At 43.6% G+C, this 25,029-nt stretch overlaps 1 protein-coding gene and 1 long non-coding RNA gene across 2 annotated transcripts in view; one reads left to right on the forward strand and one right to left on the reverse strand.

The window, feature by feature from the left end:
- The window catches only part of LOC143785536 (uncharacterized), a 185,782-nt gene that overhangs the window by 56,515 nt on the left and 104,238 nt on the right, over positions 1 to 25,029 (reverse strand). The window lies entirely within an intron of this gene.
- The window catches only part of LOC143785090 (uncharacterized), a 108,055-nt gene that overhangs the window by 33,774 nt on the left and 49,252 nt on the right, over positions 1 to 25,029 (forward strand). Inside the window, exon 5 of the mRNA XM_077273761.1 lies at positions 23,297 to 23,367. Within this exon, the coding sequence (XP_077129876.1) occupies positions 23,297 to 23,367 (71 nt within the window). The remainder of the gene's footprint in view (positions 1 to 23,296; positions 23,368 to 25,029) is intronic.

A 25,029-nucleotide genomic window follows, 5' to 3' on the forward strand; every position in this document is an offset into this window, starting at 1 on the left:
TCCCTAAGATTGATGGTGCAGTGGCTAGATCATCTAAAAAGTCATCCCTACCCTTAGAGGATTCGGGCGTCCTAAGAGACCCATTAGACAAAAAAGCGGATGCTTTTTTAAAACATACCTGGGAGGCAGCTGCAGGAGGTCTAAAACCGGTAATAGCCGGAATGTGTGTTGCCCGCTCCCTAATTGTCTGGCTGCAACAAATAGAGGATCAATTGAAATCTAAGGTGCCAAGAGAAGAGGTTCTAACCAATATGGCAATGGCACAAGGAGCGGCAGCTTTCATAGCAGATTCCTCAGCAGACTCTGTAAGATTAGCAGCTAGGGCAGCGGGATTGTCTAACGCAGCAAGACGTGCCTTGTGGTTAAAGGGGTGCCCAGGTGACTTACCCTCAAAAAATAGACTATGTTCCATCCCGTGTAATGGGAAATTCCTCTTTGGTCAGAAGCTAGAAGACATTTTAGAAAAAGCTGGCGACAAGAAAAAAGGTTTCTCCTCCCTTTCCGGTGGATATCAGAAGGCCTTATTTTCGGAGAGGAAAATTTAATAGAGGTCGCCCCCCTGGATATAGATGGAACTGGGACTATAGGGATAGAAAAGGATCTGGGTACATGTTTAAGGGACCCTCCACTTCAGCAAAAAAGCCCAATGATGCCAAGCCAGAAGTAGGGGGAAGGCTCTCTTTCTTTCTCCATGGCTGGATAAGTATTTCCCCCAGTCATTGGGCATAGAGTGTCATCAACGACGGCCTAAAAATAGACTTTATTAATCCACCTCGACAGACTTTTTTGTTGACACCACACAGAAAATTCCCGGAGGAACAACTAGCTCTGGAAACAGAGGTATTGGGGCTAGTACTAAAACGGGTTCTAGTAGAAGTTCCAAGGGAAGAGGAGGGAAAATGTTTTTATTCCCCTCTCTTTTTGATACGAAAGCCAGATGGCTCGCTAATGACTATTGTCAACTTAAGAAAACTCAATCGGTCAGTAATAAATTTTTCCTTCAAGATGGAGTCGGTAAGCTCAGCAATAGTGTTGAGCATTCCGATACCGCAAGTATCGGGTATCGGCCGATATTTACTGTTTCGGAATTCCGATACCGAGATCCGATACTTTTGTGGTATCAGGTATCGGTATCGAAACAACATTAATGTGTAAAATAAAGAATTAAAATAAAAAATATTGCTATACTCACCTCTCCGACGCAGCCTGGACCTCACCGAGGGAACCGGCAGCGTTGTTTGCTTAAAATTCGCGCTTTAACTTCCTTACGTGAAGTCCCGGCTTGTGATTGGTCGCGCGCCGCCACATGGCATTTAGTATCGGCATTAGGAGCTTTATATAATTGTAATTTAGCCTCCAATAAGTGGGTGTCCCATTTTATTAAATCTGTCTAGACCTGTGGTAATTCAAAAAATTCCCCCTTGGGATTTGAATCTGGTTTTAGATGCTCTAACTAGAAGTCCTTTTGAGCCTTTACAAGATTTATCAGTAAGGCTATGTGCACACGTTCAGGTTTTTTCGCTTTTAAAAACGCTATAAAAACTCATTAAAAACGCATACATTATGCATCCTATCATTTAGAATGCATTCTGCATGTTTTGTGCACATGGTGCATTTTTTTCCGTGAAAAAAACGCATCGCGGTAAAAAGAGCAGCATGTTCATTAATTTTGCGGATTTTCATCGTTTTTTCCGCAATTCTATGCATTTGGAAAAAAACGCACAAAAAACGCATCAAAAACGCATCAAAACGTGGTAAAAACGTGGTAAAAACGCATGCGGATTTCAGGAAAATTTCTGCCAGAAATCCTGACGTGTGCACATAGCCTTACATAGACCTCCTATTATAGAAATCCCATTTTTATCATTCCATTCCATTAGTTCAGCAGCGCGGATAATATCCCAAAAAATCCTTTAGGGTATATGTCCACGTTCAGGATTGCATCAGGATTTGGTCAGGATTTTACACAGGTAAAATCCTGACCAAATCTGCACCTGAGGTCACTGGCAGGTCACCTGCGTTTTCCTTGCGTTGTTTCAGCATTGTAAGGACATGCTGCGTTCTGAAAAGACGCGCCGCATGTCCATTTTCCGCGGGTCTGCCGCATGCGTCTTTTAATGCATAGTGGAGAAGGGATTTCATGAAACCCCCTCCACTATGCTGTAACATCTGGATGCTGCGTGTTTGACGCTGCGGCTCTACGCAGCGTCAAACACGCAGCGTTTCCTGAATGTGGAAACATACCCTTATATGGTTCCTGATATGATCAATGTTTGACCCATGGATCTGCGGCAGCTGACGTTTATATGCCTTATCAAAGGGGCACCAGGTGAGCAGTTTTCTAAATAGCAAAATCTGAAATTGTCGGATAAGACTCTATGTGCGCTTCTTCTCTCCTATAGTTTTTTTTTTTATCATTTTTTAAATATAATTTTTTTGTTAGGAAGTTAGAAGTGTTACAATTTTATTATCAATTTTTCATTATTCCAACAAAATTTACAAAACCAATTTTTGAGTGTGGATTGTATCTTCAACCCGATTGGTGTGCTTCATTATAAATTGCCATTACTGATAGGAGAGCACAGAGCAGCTTAGATACTGTATGAGGGATAGAACCTTTATACAGTATAAAGAAAATTCCTTAATGCTGCATTATTAAATACCATTAATTGTGATATGGGCAGATTGACAGATATCGGAGCAGAATAAATCACATGGGGGGTTTACCTTGCATCTGTAACCATAATACGACCCTGGTAATTAGAATACACCATAGTGTACAGACTGTACATAGCATGATGGATAGGGAAATCATAATTTTAATGTAAGAAATAATAAGGCTATTTGCACACATCACACATGGCGGATTTTGTTGCGGATCCACAGCTTTTTTTCCTTGCAGATTTGCACCAAATCCGCAAACAGTGCTCAGGCAATGTTAAGCAATGGAAATCCAGAATTGGTGTGCACATGCTGCAGAAAATTCCGCATTGATTATAAGTATTTTATTTTCCGCAGCATGACAATTCTTTTTGCAGATCTGCAGTGTTTCTGCACCCATTGACTTACATTGAGTCAGTCAAATCTGCAGCTAAACCGCAGGTGTAAAAAGGTCTGCAGATTAGATGCGAATTTGTGTGCCCAAAAAACACTACAGAAAGGAAGGAGGAAGAGTATGTGGGTGGAGAATGCGGGTGTGGGCGAAGAATGTGTGTGAGCGGAGAATATGTGCGGATCTGTCTGCGAGTGTCTCTGTGTATCTGTGTGTGAGTTCAGGTGTTTGTGTGTGTCTCTGTGTGTGTGTGTGTGTGGGTGTCTGTGTGTGTATCTCTGTGTCTGCGGGTGTGTGCACGGCTGTGTGCGGGTCTGTGTGGGTGTCTGCGTGTGTCTGTGGGGGTGTCTGCGGGTGTGTGAGCGGCTGTGTGCAGATCTGTGTGTCTGTTTGCGGGTGTCTGTGTGTGCAGCCAGGCATCGTCCGTCTGATGAGACTACTGCTCCCATCCAGCTATGTCTGCTGTCACATATAACAGTGACAGCATGAGCTGATGGGGCAATAGTCCCAACATCCGCCGACTGTGTTCAAGTGTAAAAGAAAAGAAAACAAAAAAAAACAACAAAATTTACATAATCACATACAATATTCATACTCAAACACCTAATCCCCCGATGCCCTCGATCTCCTGCAATAAAAATAAAATAATAAAACACCATATATTTACCTTTCTGCCGTAGTCCTTTTAATATCGAGTGTCCCACAGCGATCTCACATGTAGAACAGTCACATCTCCTACAGCTCTACCCGACTTCCGGTGATACAGTGACAGGAAGTACCCTCCCGCAGTGTATCACTGCGCTGTCATGAGAGAGTTCACCGGAGTTCGTGCTGTCACTTGCGGCACCGCTGCATGAGAAAATTCTCATGATGAACTCTCCCGATGTGACTGTTCTACACGGCAGATCGTCGTGGGACGCTCGTTATTAAATGGACTACAGCGGACAGGGAGTGTTTATGATGGTTTATTATTTTATTTTTGTTGCTGGAGATTGAGGGATATGGGATTAGGCGATGCAGTAAGTATAGTTAATTAAGATTAATAAAGGACTATAGGATTAGTAATGGATAGGTGTTTTATTGACGTCTCTCCATTACTAAGCTGTGGGCTTGATGTCACCTGACATTACAAAGTTGACATCAATCCCACAAATTTTACCCCACTTGCCACCGCTACAGGGTAAGTGGGAAGAACGAGGCTAAGTGCCAGAATTGGTGCATTTGTAAGATGCGCAATTTCTGGGGCGGCTGAGAGCTGATGTTTTTAGCCTGGGGGGGTGCCAATATCCATGGCCCCTTCCCAGGCTATTAATGTCAGCTCACAGCTGTCTGCCTAGCCTTTGCTGGTTCAATTTTATAGGGGGACACCATATCAAGATTTTTCTGGGGTTCCCCTGTAAACTAGCCAGTAAAGGCTAAGCAAACATATGTGAGCTGATATTAATAGCCTGGGAACCTTTATTGCCATTGGCTCCTTCCCAAAATATTAACATCAGCCCTCAGCCGTCGGCTTTACCTCTGCTGGTTTATAAGACACCATAACCAGAGCAATACAGAACATAAGACCACCAAAAAAGTATACAGGCTAGAGTAAAATTAAAACATGCCTTTATTTATAAATAGTGGCAAATGGTTATAATGAATATAAAATTCTTAAAAATGTGAGCAGGAGCAGAACTAAATAGTGTAATTATTCACAGCAACCCCAGAGAACCTCAATATAAAGATTATTACATGTTACTCAGCTGTCTCAAAAACTCTGCTAGTTTAGAAAATTATGCGGGAGTCCACAAAAGTTTTTTTTAGATATGTTCCCACGGTGAGGAACCGGCAGCGCTTTGGATGCAGCACATGTCCACTCAGTCCAAAGCGCTGCCTTTTGAATGCAGATGATTCTGCATGTGTTCACTGAACTGTGTGGAATCACACCACCCAGTACATTGTACGGGAACGTTTATCTTGCAGAGACTGAGCGTCTCCGCAAGGTAAATTGACATGCTGTGTTCTGGAAAGACGCACCCCACGTCCGTCTCCACAGGGAAGCCGCAGGTGCCGGTGCACACATAGTGGAGATGGGATTTCTTCAAATCTCTCAGATTTTGTGTATGTGTGTGTGTCCTTTCTTTAACTATTTACCATTTTATTAATGATGGTATCTGGCTGACAACTGGTCATTACTAAACCTCGGTATTACATTATATATATATATATATATATATATATATATATATATATATACACACACACACACACACACACACACACACACACACACACACACACACACACACACACACACACACACACTGCTCAAAAAAAGTAAAGGGAACACTAAAATCCAACATTCTACATATCACTGAATGAAATATTCCAGTTGTAAGTCACCATTCATTACATAGTGGAATGTGTTGAGAACAATAAAACCTAAAAATTATCAACATAACTTACAACTAATATCCCACGGAGGTCTGGAGTTGGAATGATGCTCAAAATCAAAGTGGAAGATTAAGTTACAGACTGATCCAACTTCAGTAGAAATGCCTCAAGACAAGGAAATGATGCTCAGTAGTGTGTGACCTCCACTTGCCTGTATGACCTCCCTACAACACCTGGGCATTCTCCTGATGAGGCGGTGGATGATCTCCTGAGGCATTCCCTCAGAGACCTGGACTAAAGCCTCCACCAACTCCTGAACAGTCTGTGGTGCAACGTGAAGTTGGTGGATGGTGCGAGACATGTTGTCCCAGATATGTTTAATCGGATTCAGGTCTGGAGAACAGGCGGGCCAGTTCATAGCTTCAATGCCTTCATCTTGTAGGAACTGCTGACATACTCCAGCCACATGAGGTCTGGCATTGTCCTGCATTAGGAAGAACCCAGGGCCAACCACACCAGCATATGTTCTCACAAGGGGTCTGAGCAGGGCCGGCGTCAACACCCGGCCTAGCCGGGCAATTGCCGGGGCCCTGACGAGACAGGGGGGCCCACTCACACAGTCATAGAGCCATCTGGCTGCTTTAACCCTTTCTACCCTTTCAATTTGCGCTGGCACAAGCATCTTCTCACTGTCAGTGCAGGGCCAGGCACACATAGGGGTTAATTAAGGACACAGCCAGCGTGACATTGTGGGCGGAGAGTTCTCCTGCTCTGTATCTCCTGACTGTGTGCACTCCTGAACTTATCAAGGAGACCGAGCTCCTACCAGCACCTGAGTGAGTGCAATGCTATATCGCTGTATGTTCTGACAGTCTGGGACTGGGTGACCTGGGGCGGCCATGGGCTGGGCGGCTGCAGCTGATATATATATACTACAGCAGCCTCCCAGCCCAGGCCCCCAGCACAGCCTGTATAGATACAGTGTATATAATATATATACAGGACAGGTGCTGGGGGCCTGGGCTGGGAGGCTGTTGAAGTATATACACTGCACAGTACCACTCCCCTGTATATATACACTGTACAGTACCACTCCTGTCCTGTATATATACACTGCACAGTACCACTCCTCCTGTATATATACACTGCACAGTACCACTCCTCCTGTCCTGTATATATACACTGCACAGTACCACTCCTCCTGTCCTGTATATATATACAGTGCACAGTACCACTCCTCCTGTCCTGTATATATACACTGCACAGTACCACTCCTCCTGTCCTGTATATATACACTGCACAGTACCTCTCCTCCTGTATATATACACTGTACAGTACCACTCCTCCTGTATATATACACTGCATAGCACCACTCCTCCTGTATATATACACTGTACAGTACCACTCCTCCTGTATATATACACTGCACAGTACCACTCCTCCTGTATATATACACTGCATAGCACCACTCCTCCTGTATATATACACTGTACAGTACCACTCCTCCTGTATATATACACTGCACAGTACCACTCCTCCTGTATATATACACTGCATAGCACCACTCCTCCTGTATATATACACTGCACAGTACCACTCCCCTGTATATATACACTGCACAGTACCACTCCTCCTGTATATATACACCGCACAGTACCACTCCTCCTGTCCTGTATATAGACACTGCACAGTACCACTCCTCCTGTATATATACACCGCACAGTACCACTCCTCCTGTCCTGTATATATACACCGCACAGTACCACTCCTCCTGTCCTGTATATATACACCGCACAGTACCACTCCTCCTGTCCTGTATATAGACACTGTACAGTACCACTCCTCCTGTATATATACACTGTACAGTACCACTCCTCCTGTATATATACACTGTACAGTACCACTCCTCCTGTATATATACACTGCACAGTACCACTCCTCCTGTATATATACACTGCATAGCACCACTCCTCCTGTATATATATACCGCACAGTACCACTCCTCCTGTATATATACACTGCACAGTACCACTCCTCCTGTATATATACACCGCACAGTACCACTCCCCTCTATATATACACCGCACATTACCTCTCCTCCTGTATATATACACTGCACAGTACCGCTCCTCCTGTATATATACACTGCACAGTACCTCTCCCCTGTATATATACACTGCACAGTACCTCTCCTCCTGTATATATACACTGTACAGTACCTCTCCCCTGTATATATACACTGCACAGTACCGCTCCTCCTGTATATATACACTGCACAGTACCTCTCCCCTGTATATATACACTGCACAGTACCTCTCCTCCTGTATATATACACTGCACAGTACCACTCCTCCTGTATATATACACTGCACAGTACCTCTCCCCTGTATATATACACTGCAGAATTTACAATAGCTATCACTCATGTAAGAAGTGAAATCTGGCATTGTACTATACCTATATTTCTCCGCTGTATCTGGGCATCATGAATCGTGATATATTTTAAAGGGGGGGGGGGGCCCACTGAGACTCTTTCGCCCGGGGCCCTCAAAAACCTGGAGCCGGCCCTGGGTCTGAGGATTTCATCTCGGTACCTAATGGCAGTCAGGCTACCTCTGGTGAGCACATGGAGGGCTGTGCGGCCCTCTAAAGAAATGCCACTCCAAACCATTACTGACCCACTGCCAAACCGGGCATGCTGAACGATGTTGCAGGCAGCACATAGCGCTCCATGGCATCTCCAGAGTCTGTCACGTCTGTCACGTCTGTCACATGTGCTCATTGTGAACCTGCTTTCATCTGTGAAGAGCACAGGGCATCAGTGGCAAATTTGCCAATCCTGGTGTTCTGTGGCAAATGCCAAGCATCCTGCACGGTGTTGGGCTGTGAGCACAACCCCGATCTGTGGACGTCAGGCACTCGGACCATCCTCGTGGAGTCGGTTTCTACCCGTTTGTGCAGACACAGGCACATTTGTGGCCTGCTGGAGGTCATTTTGCAGTGCTCCTCCTGTTCCTCCTTCCTCCTGCTGCTGGGTTGTTGCCCTCCTACAGCCCCTTCCACGTCTCCTGGTGTACTGGTGTGATAGAAATATATATATCATGTAGATCTCACTTGCATATATACTCCTCTATAATCATATATATTCATATATCCACAGCTAATATATTACTCAGCTAGTTTATAATCAATGGCTTAAAATGGCTGACATAAACTGATATAAGCCAGACAGACTGTATGGGGGTTTTCCATGCAAAAGCGGAACAACGCCAGATGAATTAAGTGCTGATCAGATGTCTCAACTTTGTCCTAGATGCAGAGCTACATTTTAGTTGCTTAATCAGCATCCATATGTGCATTAATCACAATATTCCATATATATTTAGATAACCAATAACAGAGGAGCTAGACAATATGGTAATTAACTAACCACCCCTAACCACTCTTTTCTATATGCAATTATAAAACTATGTATGTACAATATATTGTCAGTATTGATGGAATGTTATTGACACAATGTTGTGCAGTCTCATTCTTGAGCGCTCAAAATACTCAGTCTTATTGGGAACAGCCGCAGCACACACAAGGATAGATTTATCCAAACCAAATTTCCATAACAACGGCCTGTCTCCTGGTAGTGCTTCCAGCCTAATGACACTATGCTGACAGACACAGCGAACCTTCTTGCCACAGCTCGCATTGATGTGCCATACTGGATGAGCTGCACCACCTGACCCACTTGTGTGGGTTGTAGAGTCCGTCTCATGCTACACGAGTGTGAAAGAACAACCAACATTCAAAAGTGACCAAAGCATCAGCCAGAAAGCATTGGTACTGAGATGTGCCCACCTGCAGAACCGCTCCTTTATTGTGTGTCTTGATAATTGCCAATAATTTCCATCTGTTGTCTATTCCATTTGCACAACAGCATGTGAATTGATTGTCAAACAGTGTTGCTTCCTAAGTGGACAGTTTGATTTCACAGAAGTTTGATTTACTTGGAGTTATATTCTGTTGTTTAAGTGTTCCCTTTATTTTTTTGAGAAGTGCATATTATATTCACTTATATTTGTTTTGTGTATGTAAATATATTTGAACATGGTATGTAATGATATTATGGTCTTCAATGGAGAATGTAAAAGAAGAGGTTGGACTAGGAAATTACATCAGAATTCTTTTTTTTTTTGTTGTTAAATAATGTATTTTCATTTAGCTTACAAAAACGCAGACAAATCCGCCTAGAAATCTACATGAAAATCCACATCTAAAACGCATCAAAAATGCATGGATTTTCAACTGCGTTTTCTGCCATGAGAGGAAGAATCCATGCAGATTTTTACAAAAGCAAATCCGCAACGTGTGCACATACCCTTAAGGTTATATTTTAACATATTAATCCTCCATAGTCAGTGTATGGGCACGTAAAAGCTCAGAAGGGAAGGAGCACCATTTTACTTTAGGAGAGTAAGGGTATGTTTCCACATTCAGGAAACGCTGTGTGTTTGATGCTGTGCAGAGCCGCAGCATCAAACACGCAGCGTCCAGATGTTACAGCATAGTGGAGGGGATTTTATCAAATCCCGTCTCCACTATGCGTGGTAACACGCACCCGGCGGCCCTGCGATTCTGGACATGCTGCGCGTCTTTTTAGATCACAGCATGTCCGTATACCTTACTGCGCCGCTGCGCCGCCGCAAGGTATATCACAGGGCGCTATGTGTGGGATGCGATGATGCCGGATGTGTGCAATGAACACATCTGGCATCATCGCGTCACAGAAGGGGGCGGGGCTTAGGGTGGAGCGGGTTTGCCGCTCCGTCCAAACCGCCGGCCAGCCTGAAAGTGGACACATACCCTTAAATTGGCTGTAATAGATAGAAGACACCATATCACGTTTCCATAGAACAGTGGAAACCCCCCAAAAATGACCTCATTTCTTTTGGAAACAACAACCCTCAAGGAATTTATCTTAATGTGTGGTAAGCACCTTGAACCCACATGTGCTTCATAGAATTTTATAATGTTAAGCTGTGAAATTAAAAAATCACTTAAGCCCAAATTTTTTATTTTCATAAGCGTAGGAGGAAAAAATGGACACGACAATTTGTTGTGCAATTTCTCCTGAGGACATCGATTCCTCCTATAGTATAGGAAACTTCTCTTTGGGAACAAGGAACAGCTTGGAAGGGATGCCATTTTGGCTGGAATAGATTGCGGACACTATGTCACATTTGAAGAGCCATAGGATTTTAGAATTATATCAAAAACTTGGCACTCAAAGGAATTTTGGAACAAATGTCTTGATTTTAATTGCAGTCCATAAATAAGTACAGACGTTTTGGTCTCAAACGATCTTCATCAGTGTACTGACTGCACAGGTAAAGGGAAAGAAAAAGTGTTTTTCTTCATAGGATTTTAGGAGGGCTTTTGCAGAGTTGATGAGGTGGAAGACGTTGCTTTGGTATTAGGGTACGTGTCCACGGTCAGGATGGCCGGCGGTATCGCCGGAGCGGCGAAGCCGCTCTGCGCTAAGCTTCGCCCCCTTTCTGGGACGCGATGATGCCGGATGTGTTAACTGTACACATCCGGGATCATCGCACCTTCGCATAGCGCCCTGTGATATTACTTGCGGCGACGCAGCGTCGCCGCAGGTAGCACGGACATGCTGCGATCTGAAAAGACGCGCAGCATGTCCAGAGTCGCAGGGAAGTCGGATGCGTGTTTCCACGCATAGTGGACACGGGATTTCATAAAATCCCCTCCACTATGCTGGAACATCTGGACGCTGTGTGTTTGACGCTGCAGCTCTGCGCAGCGTCAAACAAGCAGCGTTTACTGACCGTGGACACATACCCTTAGTCTCTTGAGTTGCTGGTAATTTGGACACATAAATATATTTGGTATGCTTTGATGGCCATTTAAATGGGATATTTTTCTGGAGGGAAGCAATATCACTTTTTAGGGCTGAAATGTTGAGGGCTTCTGATTTATCTAGATAAATTTAAAAATTGTATAATTTTTCAATTCAAATTGTTCAAAGAGTTCGATAAGTTTGGGTATGGATATCTTGGGGTTTTCAAGTAGAAGTAACAGATTATTTGCAAAAGCTAGTTTTTAGTTCTAAATGTTCTATTTTTGTACCCTAAGGCTATGTGCACATGTTCAGGATTTCTTGCAGAAATTTCCTGAGCAAAACAGGACATTTTCTGCAAGAAATCTGCATGTGTTTTTCTTGCGTTTTTAACGCATTTTTACCGGGTTTTTGGTGCGTTTTTTTGCAGATTTTTCTGGAGGTTCCCAATGCAATAATATAGTGGGAAATCCGCAAAATGAACATGCTGCTTTTTTTTTTACCGCGATGCGTTTTTTTCGAGGAAAAAGCGCATCATGTGCACAAAAATTGCGGAATGCATTCTAAATGATGGAATGCATAATGTATGCGTTTTTGTCGCGTTTTTATAGCGAAAAAAATGTGAAAAATCTGCTACGTGTGCACACAGCCTAAATGTCTTGTCTAATTGTCTGATTGTCTTGTCTGATTTTTTTGTATAAGTGTATAAGAATTTCCATAAATAGTGTGAAGAGGGAGGGAGCGAGAGAACAACCTTGCCTAGTTCCATTATGGATATTAAAGCTTTGGGAGAAATAGCCTTTGGCTGTAATTTTTACTGAGGGTTGGGAGTAAAGTATTAGGATTGCTTCTATAAATGCTGTAGGAAAGATAAATCTCTTTAATGTGCTTTCCATAAAGAGACAGCAATTATTCTTGTATTTACATAAATAATGATGGTTCTTATCTTTATCTGTACATGAATGATGGCTTAGGGGCTTGGAATTAAATGGATTGTCCACTACTAGGACAAGCCCTTATTGAACTAAATGTTTGGGCCTCATTAAAATAAAAAAAACTATACTCAACACCCATGCTGGTGTCATTCCAGTGGTGTCCGCACTCGTGTCCCAGGCTCTCGTGCTGCTGTTTGTGGCATGTGTCTCCAGTGCCTAAACAGCGCTGGCATCACTGCCCCGCCTTCGGACAAATCAAATATGAAGAGGAAGTCTGTGCTGCAGCTGATCTCTCACTTCCTTTTCATGTTCAATTCGACAGGAGGCGGGGACAGGGACCACAGCGCTGATTGGGCGCCAGGGTCACGTGTCACAACAACAGCACGGGAGCTCCCAGGAGAGCGAATGTTGACACTGCGGGAACAGTGAGTATAAGTTTTTATATTTTATCTGGGCCAAACGAGGGGAATGAGAAGAAGTTGTCCAAGTAGTGGACAACTTCTTTAACCCCTTCCCGACATGCGCCATAAATATACTGCTTTGTGGGAGGTGCATTCCCGCAAAGAGAAGTATATGTTACAGAACATGATTGCACGGCCTCAAGCTGAGTGCCACGGCAATAGTGTGCGGGTGTCAGCTGTATGTGACAGCTGACATCCCGCAGCAATGCCCACGATTGGTGAAAACACCAATTTCAGTCATTTAACCCCTCTGATGCAGGCGCCGGCATGCCTCCTTCCCTGCCTGTCAGATCCTGATCTGATACTCTGCAGTGTACAGTGTCAGATTAGCAATCTGACATTATATAGTGATGTCCTATACTGGGACAATGTAAAAAAGTAAAGAAAATTTTTTAGAATGTTTAAAAATATTATTTTTAAAACATCCCTAAATAAAGAAAAAATAAATATTTTTCCAATAAATACATATATTTATGTAAATAAATAAAAAAAAAAGTACACATATTCGGTATCGCCGCATCCATAACAACCCGCTCTATAAAACTGTTCCACTAGTTAACCCCTTCAGTAAACACCATAGCAAAAATAAATAAAAAATGATGCAAAAAACAATGGTTTATCTTCATACCGCCGAACAATAAGATGTAAATAAATATAGTACCACTGAAATCGTCATCTTGTCCCGCAAAAAACAGGTCACATTCATCTCCATCAGAAGAAAAATAAAAAAGTTATAGCTCTCAGAATAAAGCGATGCAAAAATAATTTTTTTTATGAAATAGTTTTTATTGTGTAAAAGTGCCAAAACATAAAAAAAATGTAAATTCAGAATTGCTGTAATCGTACTGACCCGAAGAGTAAAGCTGCCTTACCAATTTTACCACATGCGGAACAGTTTAAAAAAAAAGTAAAAAAACAAAAATCAATTTCTGAATTGCTGGTTTTAGTTCATTCTCTCTCCCAAAATCAGAATAGAAAGCGATCAAAAAAATGTAATGTGCCTGAAAATAATGCCAATAAAAACATCAGCTTGTCCTGCAAATAACAAGCCATTACATGACTCTGTCAGCCGAAATGTGAAAAAATTATAGCTCAAAATATGGTGGTGCAAAAACTAGTTTTTGCAATAAAAAGCGTCTTTTTGTGCATGACAGCTGCCAAACATAAAAACCTGATATAAATCTGGTATCGCTGTAATTGCACCGACCTGAAGAATAAAGTCGCCTAATAACTTATACTGCACGAGAAACGTAAAAAATAAATTAAACCAATTCTTCACCTGCTGTTGATTTTTTTCATTCTGCATTCCAAAGATCACAGTAATGCTCAGTGCACATTTATCCTGCGCTCTGCGCTGAGCGCTTACATCGGGGTTTCCGTGTAAATCTCTGAAATACGTGACTCAGACAGAACCCCTGGTGGAAGATTCCCTATAGTGAGGCAGATGGAGGCACTGTGGTTGCTGTATGACCTGTGATCTGGTGGTGTCTGTTTTTTTAGGATTGCATAAAAGTGCCATTTGCCAAAGTTTTGTGCACGTCTGAAAAGGACACCGCTGATCAGAGGCCAGACGGAGTCCAGAGTAAATCTGCCTCCTCATTATAGTGAGTAGATCTATCAGGGGTTTCATCTGTCACATTACTCAGAGATTAAAGGCCCCGTCTCACATAGCGATTTACCAACGATCACGACCAGCGATACGACCTGGCCGTGATCGTTGGTAAGTCGTTGTGTGGTCGCTGGGGAGCTGTCACACAGACAGCTCTCTCCAGCGACCAACGATCAGGGGAACGACTTCAGCATCGTTGAAACTGTCTTCAACGATGCCGAAGTCCCCCTGCAGCACCCGGGTAACCAGGGTAAACATCGGGTTACTAAGCGCAGGGCCGCGCTTAGTAACCCGATGTTTACCCTGGTTACCAAAAAAAACAAACAGTACATACTCGCCTTCTGATGTCCGTCAGGTCCCTTGCCGTCTGCTTCCTGCTCTGACAGTGCCGCCGTACAGTGAGGGCAGAGCGCAGCGGTGACGTCACCGCTGTGCTGTGGTTTCACTTACGGCCGGATCTCAGTCAGAGCAGGAAGCAGACGGCAAGGGACCTGACGGACATCAGATGGTGAGTATGTACTGTTTTTTTTTTTTTACATTTACGCTGGTAACCAGGGTAAACATCGGGTTACTAAGCGCGGCCCTGCGCTTAGTAACCCGATGTTTACCCTGGTTACCAGTGAAGACATCGCTGGAGCGGTGTCACACACACCGATTCAGCGATGTCAGCGGGACCTCAATGACCAAAAAAGGTCCAGGCCATTCCGACATGACCAGCGATCTCACAGCAGGGGCCTGGTCGCTGGTACGTGTCACACATAGCGAGATCGCTACTGAGGTCGCTGTTGCGTCACAAAACTTGTGACTCAGCAGCGATCTCGCTAGCGATCTCGCTATGTGAGACGGGGCCTTTAGATGGAAGCCACAAAGTAAATATTCAGCGTAGAGCATAGAGCACTGGAAAACTGTGATCCAAAATGTTATGTAAAATGTTCCCAATAAAAGCTTCAACTCAATCCACAAAAAAGCAAGTCCCCACTCTGGTCTTTCATCTGTTAACAGAAATATAGGGGCTTTCAAGTTACTAGTAGTGCAAAGGCTCTGGAAAAGCTAAATGACTCCTCGCTCCCCAAAAGAAATTCAGCAAATTCTCCGCTCCCAAATCCAAATGCCCTCTCCCTTCGGAGCTCCAGTGTGTGTAAACCACATTTTGCACCCACATGTTTGACAATTCTGTAGCCATGAGAGCCTGCCTAACTTACGGGTGTGTGTCTGCAGAATCATGAACTGGGTATAATGTTCTGGTGACTGCAACGTACTGGTCACTACAGAATACTGGTCACTGCGACGGCAGTTTGCAATTTTCACTCAGCAACATCCATTGCTGCCTGCTTCTGGAAAACATCCATGGTGTCAAAATCGTCACTACACCTCTGGATAAATTCCCAAAGGGTTATAATTTCCACAATGTGGTCTCTTGAGGGGGATTCTGCTTTTCTAGCACTTAGGGGCTCTTTTTATGGAGTCCACAAACTAGTCAAGGAAAATCTGTGCTCCAGGAGGCAAATAGCGCTCCATACCTCCCGAGTCTCTCCGTGTGGTACTGTACAGCCACATATGGGGTATTTCTACATTCAGCAGAAATTGTGGGATACATTTTGTGACATTTTTACTGTTTCCCAGTGTGAAAATGTAAAACTTGGGGCTAACACAATCTTGGTGGTAAAAATATAAATTATTATTTTTTGCCCAATGACATAAAAGTTTGTGACACACCGGTGGTGTCAATATAATCACTGCACCCCTAGATGAATTCATTGAGAGGTTTAATTGGTAAAATGGGGTCACTTATGGGAGGTCCTGCTATTCTGGAACCTCAGGGGCTCTGCCAATGTAACATGGCACCCTCAAACAAATACAGCAAAAAAAATGGCGGTACTTCCCTTCTGAGCTTAGCACTGTGCCTGAAAAGCTGTTTTTGACCACATATGGGTATCACTGAACTCTGGGGAAATAGCACAATAAACTTTGGGGTCCATTTTCTTCTTTTGCCCTTGTGAAAATACAAAATTTGTAGCTAAAAATTATTTTTGTGGGAAAAATGTGATTTTTTTTATTTTCATTGCTTAACATTATAAACTTCTGTGAAATAACGAGTTCAAGGTGCTCAATACACATTTAGATAAGGTCCCAAAGGGGTCTAGTTTCCAAAATGATGTAACTTGTGGGGAGTTTCCACTGTTTAGGCACATCAGGGGCTCATCAAGCTCGATATGGTGTCCGCTAATTCCGCTAATTATTCCATCAAATTTTGCATTCAAAAAGTCAAATGGCACTCCTTCTCTTGCAAGCTCTGCTGTGCACCCAAACAGTAGTATTCCCCCACATATGGGGTATCGGCGTACTCAGGAGAAAATGCACAACAAATTGTATGGAGCAATTTCTCCTGTAACCCTTATTAAAATGCAAAATATGGAGCAAGAAAAGATTTATATGGGAAAAATTTGATTTTTTTATTTCCACAGCTCTACGTTATAAACTTCTGTGAAGCACCTGTGGGTTCAAGGTGCTCAATACACATCTAGATAAGTTCACTAAGGGGTCTAGTTTCCAAAATAGTGTCACTTGTGGGGGTTTCCACTGTTTAGGAACATCAGGGGGCTCTCCAAATGTGACATGGCAACCGCTAATTATTCCAGCATATTTTACATTCCAAAAGTCAAATGGCGCTCTCTTCCTTCCAAGTCCTGTCGTGCACCCAAACAGTTGTATTCCCCCACATATGGGGTATCGATGTACTCTGGAGAAATTGCACTACAAATTGTAACATGTAATCTCTCTTGTAACCCTTATGAAAATGCTAAATTTTGACCTAAAAAAGATTTATCTGGGAAAAATATAATTTTTTTTATTTTCACAGCTTAACGTTAAAACCTTCTGTGAAACACCTGTGGGTTCAAGGTGCTCAGTACACATCTAGTTAAGTTTCCAAAGGGGTCTAGTTTACAAAATGGTGTCACTTGTTGGGAGTTTCCACTGTTTAGGCACATCAGGGGCTCTTTAAACATGACATGGCGGCTGCTAATAATGCCAGCAAGTTTTACATTCTAAAAATGAAATGGCGCTCCTTTCCTTCTGAGCACTGCCATGTGCTCAAACAGTAGATTTCCCCCACATATAGGGTATCGGCTTGCTCAGAAGAAATTGCATAACAAAATGTATTGTCCATTTTCTCCTGTTACCCTTGCGAGAGTAAAAAAATTAGGTCTAAAGAAACATTTTTGTGAAGGAAAAGTAAATGTTTATTTTTTATCCACATTCCAAAAATTCCTGTGACGCACCTGAAGGGTTAATAAACTTCTTGTATGTGGTTTTGAGTACCTTGAGGGGTGCAGTTTTTAGAATGGTGTCATTTGGGGGTATTTTCTGTCATATAGGCCCCTCAAAGTCACTTCAAATGTGAGGTAGTCCCTAAAAAAATGGTTTTGCAATTTAAAAAAAAAAACGAGAAATCACTGGTCAACTTTTAACCCTTATAACTTCCTAAGAGAAAAAAAGTATGTTTCCAAAATTGTGATGATGTAAAGTAGACATGTGGGAAATGTTATTTATTAACTATTTTGTGGGATATGACTCTCTGTTTTAAGGGCATAAAAATTGAAATTTTGAAAATTGTAAAATTTTCAAAATTTTTGCCGAATTTCCATTTTTTTAACAAATAAATGCAAGTCATATCAAATAAATCACTCTTAAAAAGTACAGTATGTCACGATAAAACTGTCTCAGAATCACCGGGATCCATTGATGCGTTCCAGAGTTATGACCTCATAAATTGACAGTGGCCAGAATTGTAAAAATTGGCCTGGTCAGGAAGGTGAAAACAGGCTTCGGGCCAGGGCCGTATTTGCCACTAGGCACGTGAGGGCACGTGCCTAGGGCGGGGACACTGCAGGGGGCGGCACCTGAGCAAGGTTTGGTGTTTTTTTTTAATTTTATTTTTATTTTTTAAAGCTGGGTCACCTCCCGACCCGCCCCCCCGCCTCCCCCGCCTCCCCCCTTGAAGACGATACTCACCTGCTCCAGCGATGCCTGGTCTCGGCGTCTGGAGCTCGTCCTGAATGAGCGGTCAGGTGATACCACCCTGCTAATTAAGGTCATGAACATGCGCATATTCATGACCTTAATTAGCAGAGCGGTATCACCTGACCGCTCACGCAGGAAGAAGGTGCAGCGCGCCGGGAGTCGGGACAGCCAGAGGGACGTCGCGGCCGTTCGGTGAGGAACAGGTGAGTATGACTGAGGGATGGGGGGACAGGGGAGGGGGGAAGAAGGAGGACGGTAAGCCGCGCCATTCAAGATGGGGGGTGGAATATGAGCCATGCATACGGGGGGGGGTTAATATGAGCCATGCATACAGGGGGGGGGTGGGGGGTTAATATGAGCCATGCATACAGAGGGGGGGTTAATATGAGCCATGCATACAGAAGGGGGGTTAATATGAGCCATGCATACAGAAGGGGGGTTAATATGAGCCATGCATACAGAAGGGGGGTTAATATGAGCCATGCATACAGTAGGGGGGTGAATATGAGCCATGCATATGGGGGGGGGAATATGAGCCATGCATACAGGAGGGGGGGTCATTATACAGTATGGAGAACTGTGTGTGGCCATAATACAGTATTGAGCATCATGTGTAGCCGTTATACAGTATGGAGCATCATGTGTGGCCATTATACAGTACGGAGCATCATGTGTGGCCATTATACAGTATGGAGCATCATGTGTGGCCATTATACAGTGTGGAGCATCATGTGTGGCCGTTATACAGTATTGAGCATCATGTGTGGCCGTTATACAGTATGGAGCATCATGTGTGGCCATTATACAGTATGGAGCATCATGTGTGGCCGTTATACAGTATTGAGCATCATGTGTGGCCGTTATACAGTATGGAGCATCATGTGTGGCCAATGGCCATTATACAGTATTGAGCATCATGTGTGGCTGTTATACAGTATGGATCATCATGTGTGGCCGTTATACAGTATGGAGCATCATGTGTGGCCAATGGCCATTATACAGTATTGAGCATCATGTGTGGCCGTTATACAGTATGAATCATCATGTGTGGCCATTATACAGTATGGAGCACTGTGGCCATATTTTTTCAGTTATAATTATTGTATATAAAACAGTGTGATCAGCAGTGCTAAATGGCTGTGGTTGGGACGTGGATATGGGTGTGACTAGTTGTGAAATGGGTGTGGTCAGAGGCGTGGCCTAAAATTTGCCGCGGCGCACTATGTGCGCCGCAAGCTTTATGCCTCCTTCCCTTCAAAAGTTGGGAGGTATGGTACCGCATTTGCCAGATCATGGCAAAGTGCAGCAAATCCCATAGGGAATGAATGAGGCCGAACGCAGTGTTGCTGTAAGTGATCCGTTACGCGGCACATGCAGAAAAACTGACGGATCTGCTGCAAAAGGCGACTTTCACATCAGCGATTCTTGCCAAAGTCACTGCCGATAGTGTCATACTCACCAAAGGGGGAGGCAGCACTAAAAATGCCTAGGGCAGCAGAAACTCTAAATACGGCCCTGCTTCGGGCGAAGGGGTTAAGTGCAAGGTTTCATTTAACTATTCTCATGTGGTCTTGATTTTATTTTTATCTTCTGATTTTATTTAAATGAAATATTGTAGAATTAATAATTAATTATATCTGAGATATTGTGGTCATATAATAGTATTTGACATCATATAGAATAGAGATTAATGTCATGGGATTGAAATTATAGCAGTATAAAATTGTCTACGTCTGTATATGCATACTATAACTTGATATTTAATATTTTATAATATGATGTAATAACCTTTGACCTAACATTTACTTAATGCACATTGTCATTAAAAATGTAAGGTTAAATTTTCCAACAACATGCTATGTAGCACAGCAAATATAAAATTTGCTGTTATCTGTAATTTCACACACAGATGTATTAACTTTCTATTATATAAAGTGCAAAAAATCTACTATCCATTGTCAAAATAGAATTACTGTGCAATGCCCCAGAACTAATGCCATACAGTGCAGCCTTCTTATGATGTCCCCGCCACATCTAAGTGCAAGAAAGAAGTATAGGGAAGGTGTGATAGGCTCTTTTGGAGGTCAGTAGCAACTTTTCCTGGAGATTACATCAGATTGCTGCTGTCCTTAGAGAAGGGGTTGTCCTAATTAGTCAACTTGTGTAAAGTACATTTTCTAAAAGTACAATCTCCCCCTTTAAATATCAAACTATTAGAAATGCTGTATCCATAGCTGGTTATTGTTGGCCTTCTCAGACAGTTCTTTTTTCCCCCCAATATGGAGCTTAGTGTTTGTCACATGTTTTTTTTTTGCTTTCCTCTGGATCAACATGTTAGGCTATGGGTCAAACTATTAACAAGGAGAAATGAGAGTTCTTTTGGGTATAATAGAATAAAAGGTAAAATTTTATTGAAAATTCACATTAATATAAATAACAATAATATATGAAAAGGAGACCCAATACAATGATACATGTGCAGAACTGGATAACAGGGCAACCGGAACCCAAATGGCAGCTTAAAGCCCCCTAATGCCTACCACCTATTCAAATGTAAAATGCACGTGCAACAATATGAGGCACAGGTAGGCTGGCATGGCCCAGAGTAGAACCATATATAAACAATTACCCAGACAAAGAAATAACAATGTGAAAGGTAAGATAATATCAGGTATGGCCAGCCAGCACTTACCACAGGCAGAAGCTGAAAGGATTCCGGGGCCGGGTGTAAGGAAAGCCCCCCGACGCGCGTTTCGCGTCCACAACAGACCGCTTTCTCACGGGAGGTAGGGAAATCAATGCAGGAGGACCTTTTAAGGTCAGAAGGTGTGATCACATGTGTCCTCGGGGCCAATCCCGAGTGGTCAAAAGCGGCGCATGCGCGCCGCAAGCCGCAGGTCCTGAAAGTGCAGAGGGAGCGTCATGCATAACTGCGCATGCGCGGGGAGTAAAAACAACCCCAGGCATGCGAGGGAGGCATAGAGACGCGCCGCTGCACCACAGGGATCCCCGGCCACGGAGCGCATGCGCACAACCACTTACGGTCAAACACGAGATGCAGGCAGCTTAAGGATGAACAGAGACAAGGTAAAAAAAAGTAGAAAAAGTGTGGGAAGGGAGGGGGGAAGAAGGAAAGAGGGAGAAAGTACACAAGTATATATGCCTAAAAAAGGACTATCGGCATATATGCGGTATAATGGAGATCAACACATCATATCCATCGGGAGTCGTAGATCACATAACAATAAATCGACCCCATAGGGATTCTTTCTCCGTCAATATCCGCATACAATTCTCCCAAAGAAAGTTCTTCCAGCCCATTGGGATGATAGCCAAGCTGATCCGGATTAATGTCCCTGTCACCTTGTCACGTCCATTTCAGATGGTAAGAGGGATAGCCTCACTAATAGGTCCTACTGCAAGGATATGAATAAACCAAAATTACACAACATATAGAAAAAGATTAAAACCAATTAAAACAGAACACCCTAGACGATAGTCCATAGGATTTTGACAGAAGCACAAGAACCTGGGGACAATCATGGTCCCAAAAAGGAGGAGAAGGACAAAGATTCATTCAGACCCTTAGGGGTCAACGTATCCAATAATGTGATCCACTTTGCCTCGACCTGCGCTAGCGCTTTTTTATAGTTCCCTCCTCTAATACCGAGATGAATTAAATCTATCCCCCTCACCTTAAATGAAGATGGCTCGCAGTTATGATACTGAAAAAAGTGACGGGGGATGGTTTTGAGGAGGGTAACGTCGGTCGCTGTCTTGGCCGCGCAAATGTCCCGCACATGCTCCCGTACTCTGACTCTAAGTTCCCTTGATGTGAGTCCCACATAAATTTTGTGGCACCCACATGTAGCATAATAAATCACGTTTGTACTGCTACAGGAGATCCGATGTCTTATATCAAAAGTTTTTAGACCATCGGAGGAGTGAAAGGTGGAGCAGCGCAGGACATTTGAGCAGGCAAGACAGCGACCGCATGGAATACATCCTAATGTAGGACCTTTGGAAGAGAATGGGTGTTTTAAAGTGGGCACATAATGACTGCTGACAAGGAGATCCTTTAAATTTTTGGACCTTCGTGCAGTCATCCGAGGAGAGTCACCCAAAAATTCTCCCAGGGAGGGCTCCACGCTCAAAATAGACCAATGTTTAGAAAGGATCTGCCGCATGTCCTCCCACTCATGGTTGAATGTTGATATGAACCGAATTGGTCCACTATTGATGGTAGACGGTCGAGCTCTGGTACCTCTAAGAAGGCTGTCACGTGGGGTTGCCCGTGCTCTCCGATAATCTTGCTTGATGCACCGGTTTGAATAACCCCGTGCAGCAAACCTAGATTTAAGGTCGGAGGCCTGTATTTCAAATTTTGCGTCCGATGAACAGATCCGCCTCATCCGGAGGAACTGTCCGACCGGGACGGCCCGTATCGTAGAAGAAATGTGAGCTGAGGACGCGTGGATCAGAGAATTTACAGATGTTGGCTTCCGGTATACATCCGTCTGTATGGATCTGTCAGTATCCACTTCGAAGACAACATCCAAAAAATTAACCCTCTTAAGATCATAACTGTAGGTCAAAAAGATGTTCAAAGAATTTCGATTCAGCGTCCCCATAAATTCCTCCAGCTGCTGCACCGTCCCGTCCCACAAAAAGAAAACATCATCTATATATCTATGCCAGCACAGCACATGGGAGGCGGCCTGCGGGCCCTCGTCGCCAAAAATAGATCTCTCCCAGGCGCCCAAGAAGAGATTGGCATACGAGGGCGCACAGGCCGTGCCCATGGCCGTGCCGCGTCTCGGGTCAAACTAGATGGACTTAGTCTTCCTTCAACCTTAAATACTATGTTACTATGTCATACTTCAGCACTAGTTATGATCCATTCATTTGCTTACATTTAGAAATAAAACTATATGTCCTGTGAACAATTTTGTATTTGTTCCCAAAAAATACGATTTTTCTTCTTTTAAGGCACTCCAGTTTATTAAATCTGAGCTGTTGAAGACACAGAAATCCATACAAGACCTACAGAGTGAAAGACGGTAGAGTACATGTGTTTAATATTCTCTTTTTTATTTTTTCCCCCATTTAGGCAGGTTTGAAATTCACCGATCAGCAAATTTGGATGGCTGATTTTAAAAGAACTTCGTTTTCCACTTTTAACCTGGTGACAAGTCATCTTTTTAAAATTAAAAAAAATAGATCATGCCAAGCTAAACGGATCTCTGGAATCATATGGCGGATCTAATAAACAATGGCATATTCAGAGGAGCAACACTGGCCATATTTGATCTGGGGACAGGTCCTCTTTATTGAAACTCTCCAACATTTGTTTCCTGTGCACATACAGTGAAGAGCAAAATGCTAGCAATGTTTTGAACTTTTGAATTTCAGGCTCCATATCTCATTATCCACTTCTGCTTTGAACTTAAGACTGCCATGATTTTATAGACAATCTTCTTGGATATCTAAAACTTAAATTTTACTTGCAACTATTTAGCATATAATTCGTTATGCAGATTCTTGTCATGTCACTGCATTGTTACTCTCTTGCTACTAAAGATATAAATTTAACTTTGTATTATTTTGTTAGTATTTTGTAAATCCATGTTTGGCTTTCAACTAGTGTTGAGCATTCCGATGCTGCAAGTATCGGGTATCGGCCGATACTTGCTGTATCGGAATTCCGATACCGGGATTCCGATACTCTTGTGGTATCGGGTATCGGGTATCGCAACAACATTAATGTTAAAATGTGTAAAAGAGAGAATTAAAATAAAAAATATCGCTATACTCACCTGTCCGACGCAGCCGGGACTTCAGCGAGGGAACCGGCAGCGTTGTTTGTTTAAAATTCGCGCTATTACTTGGTTACGTGAATTCCCGGCTTGTGATTGGTCAGGTCGGCCATGTTGCCGGGACGCGGACCAATCACAGCAAGCCGTGACGAAATTACGTCACGGCTTGCTGTGATTGGTCCGCGTCCCGGCAATATGGCCGCCCTGACCAATCACAAGCCGTGACGTCACGGGAGGCTGGACACGCGCCCATTTTAAAATGAGCGCGTCCAGCCTCCCGGCTTGTGATTGGTTGACCGCGGGTCGCAACCAATCACAAGCCGTGACGTCACGGGAGGCTGGACACGCGCCAATTTTAAAATGAGCGCGTCCAGCCTCCCGGCTTGTGATTGGTTGACCGCGGCGCAACCAATCACAAGCCGTGACGTCACGGGAGGCTGGACACGCGCCCATTTTAAAATGAGCGCGTCCAGCCTCCCGGCTTGTGATTGGTTGACCGCGGCGCAACCAATCACAAGCCGTGACGTCACGGGAGGCTGGACACGCGCCCATTTTAAAATGAGCGCGTGTCCAGCCTCCCGTGACGTCACGGCTTGTGATTGGTCAGGGCGGCCATATTGCCGGGACGCGGACCAATCACAGCAAGCCGTGACGTAATTTCGTCACGGCTTGCTGTGATTGGTCCGCGTCCCGGCAACATGGCCGACCTGACCAATCACAAGCCGGGAATTCACGTAACCAAGTAATAGCGCGAATTTTAAACAAACAACGCTGCCGGTTCCCTCGCTGAAGTCCCGGCTGCGTCGGACAGGTGAGTATAGCGATATTTTTTATTTTAATTCTTTCTTTTACACATTTATATGGTTCCCAGGGCCTGAAGGAGAGTTTCCTCTCCTTCAGACCCTG

The sequence above is a fragment of the Ranitomeya variabilis genome, chromosome 7, assembly GCF_051348905.1.
Source record: "Ranitomeya variabilis isolate aRanVar5 chromosome 7, aRanVar5.hap1, whole genome shotgun sequence".
Taxonomy (NCBI): Eukaryota; Metazoa; Chordata; class Amphibia; order Anura; family Dendrobatidae; genus Ranitomeya; species Ranitomeya variabilis.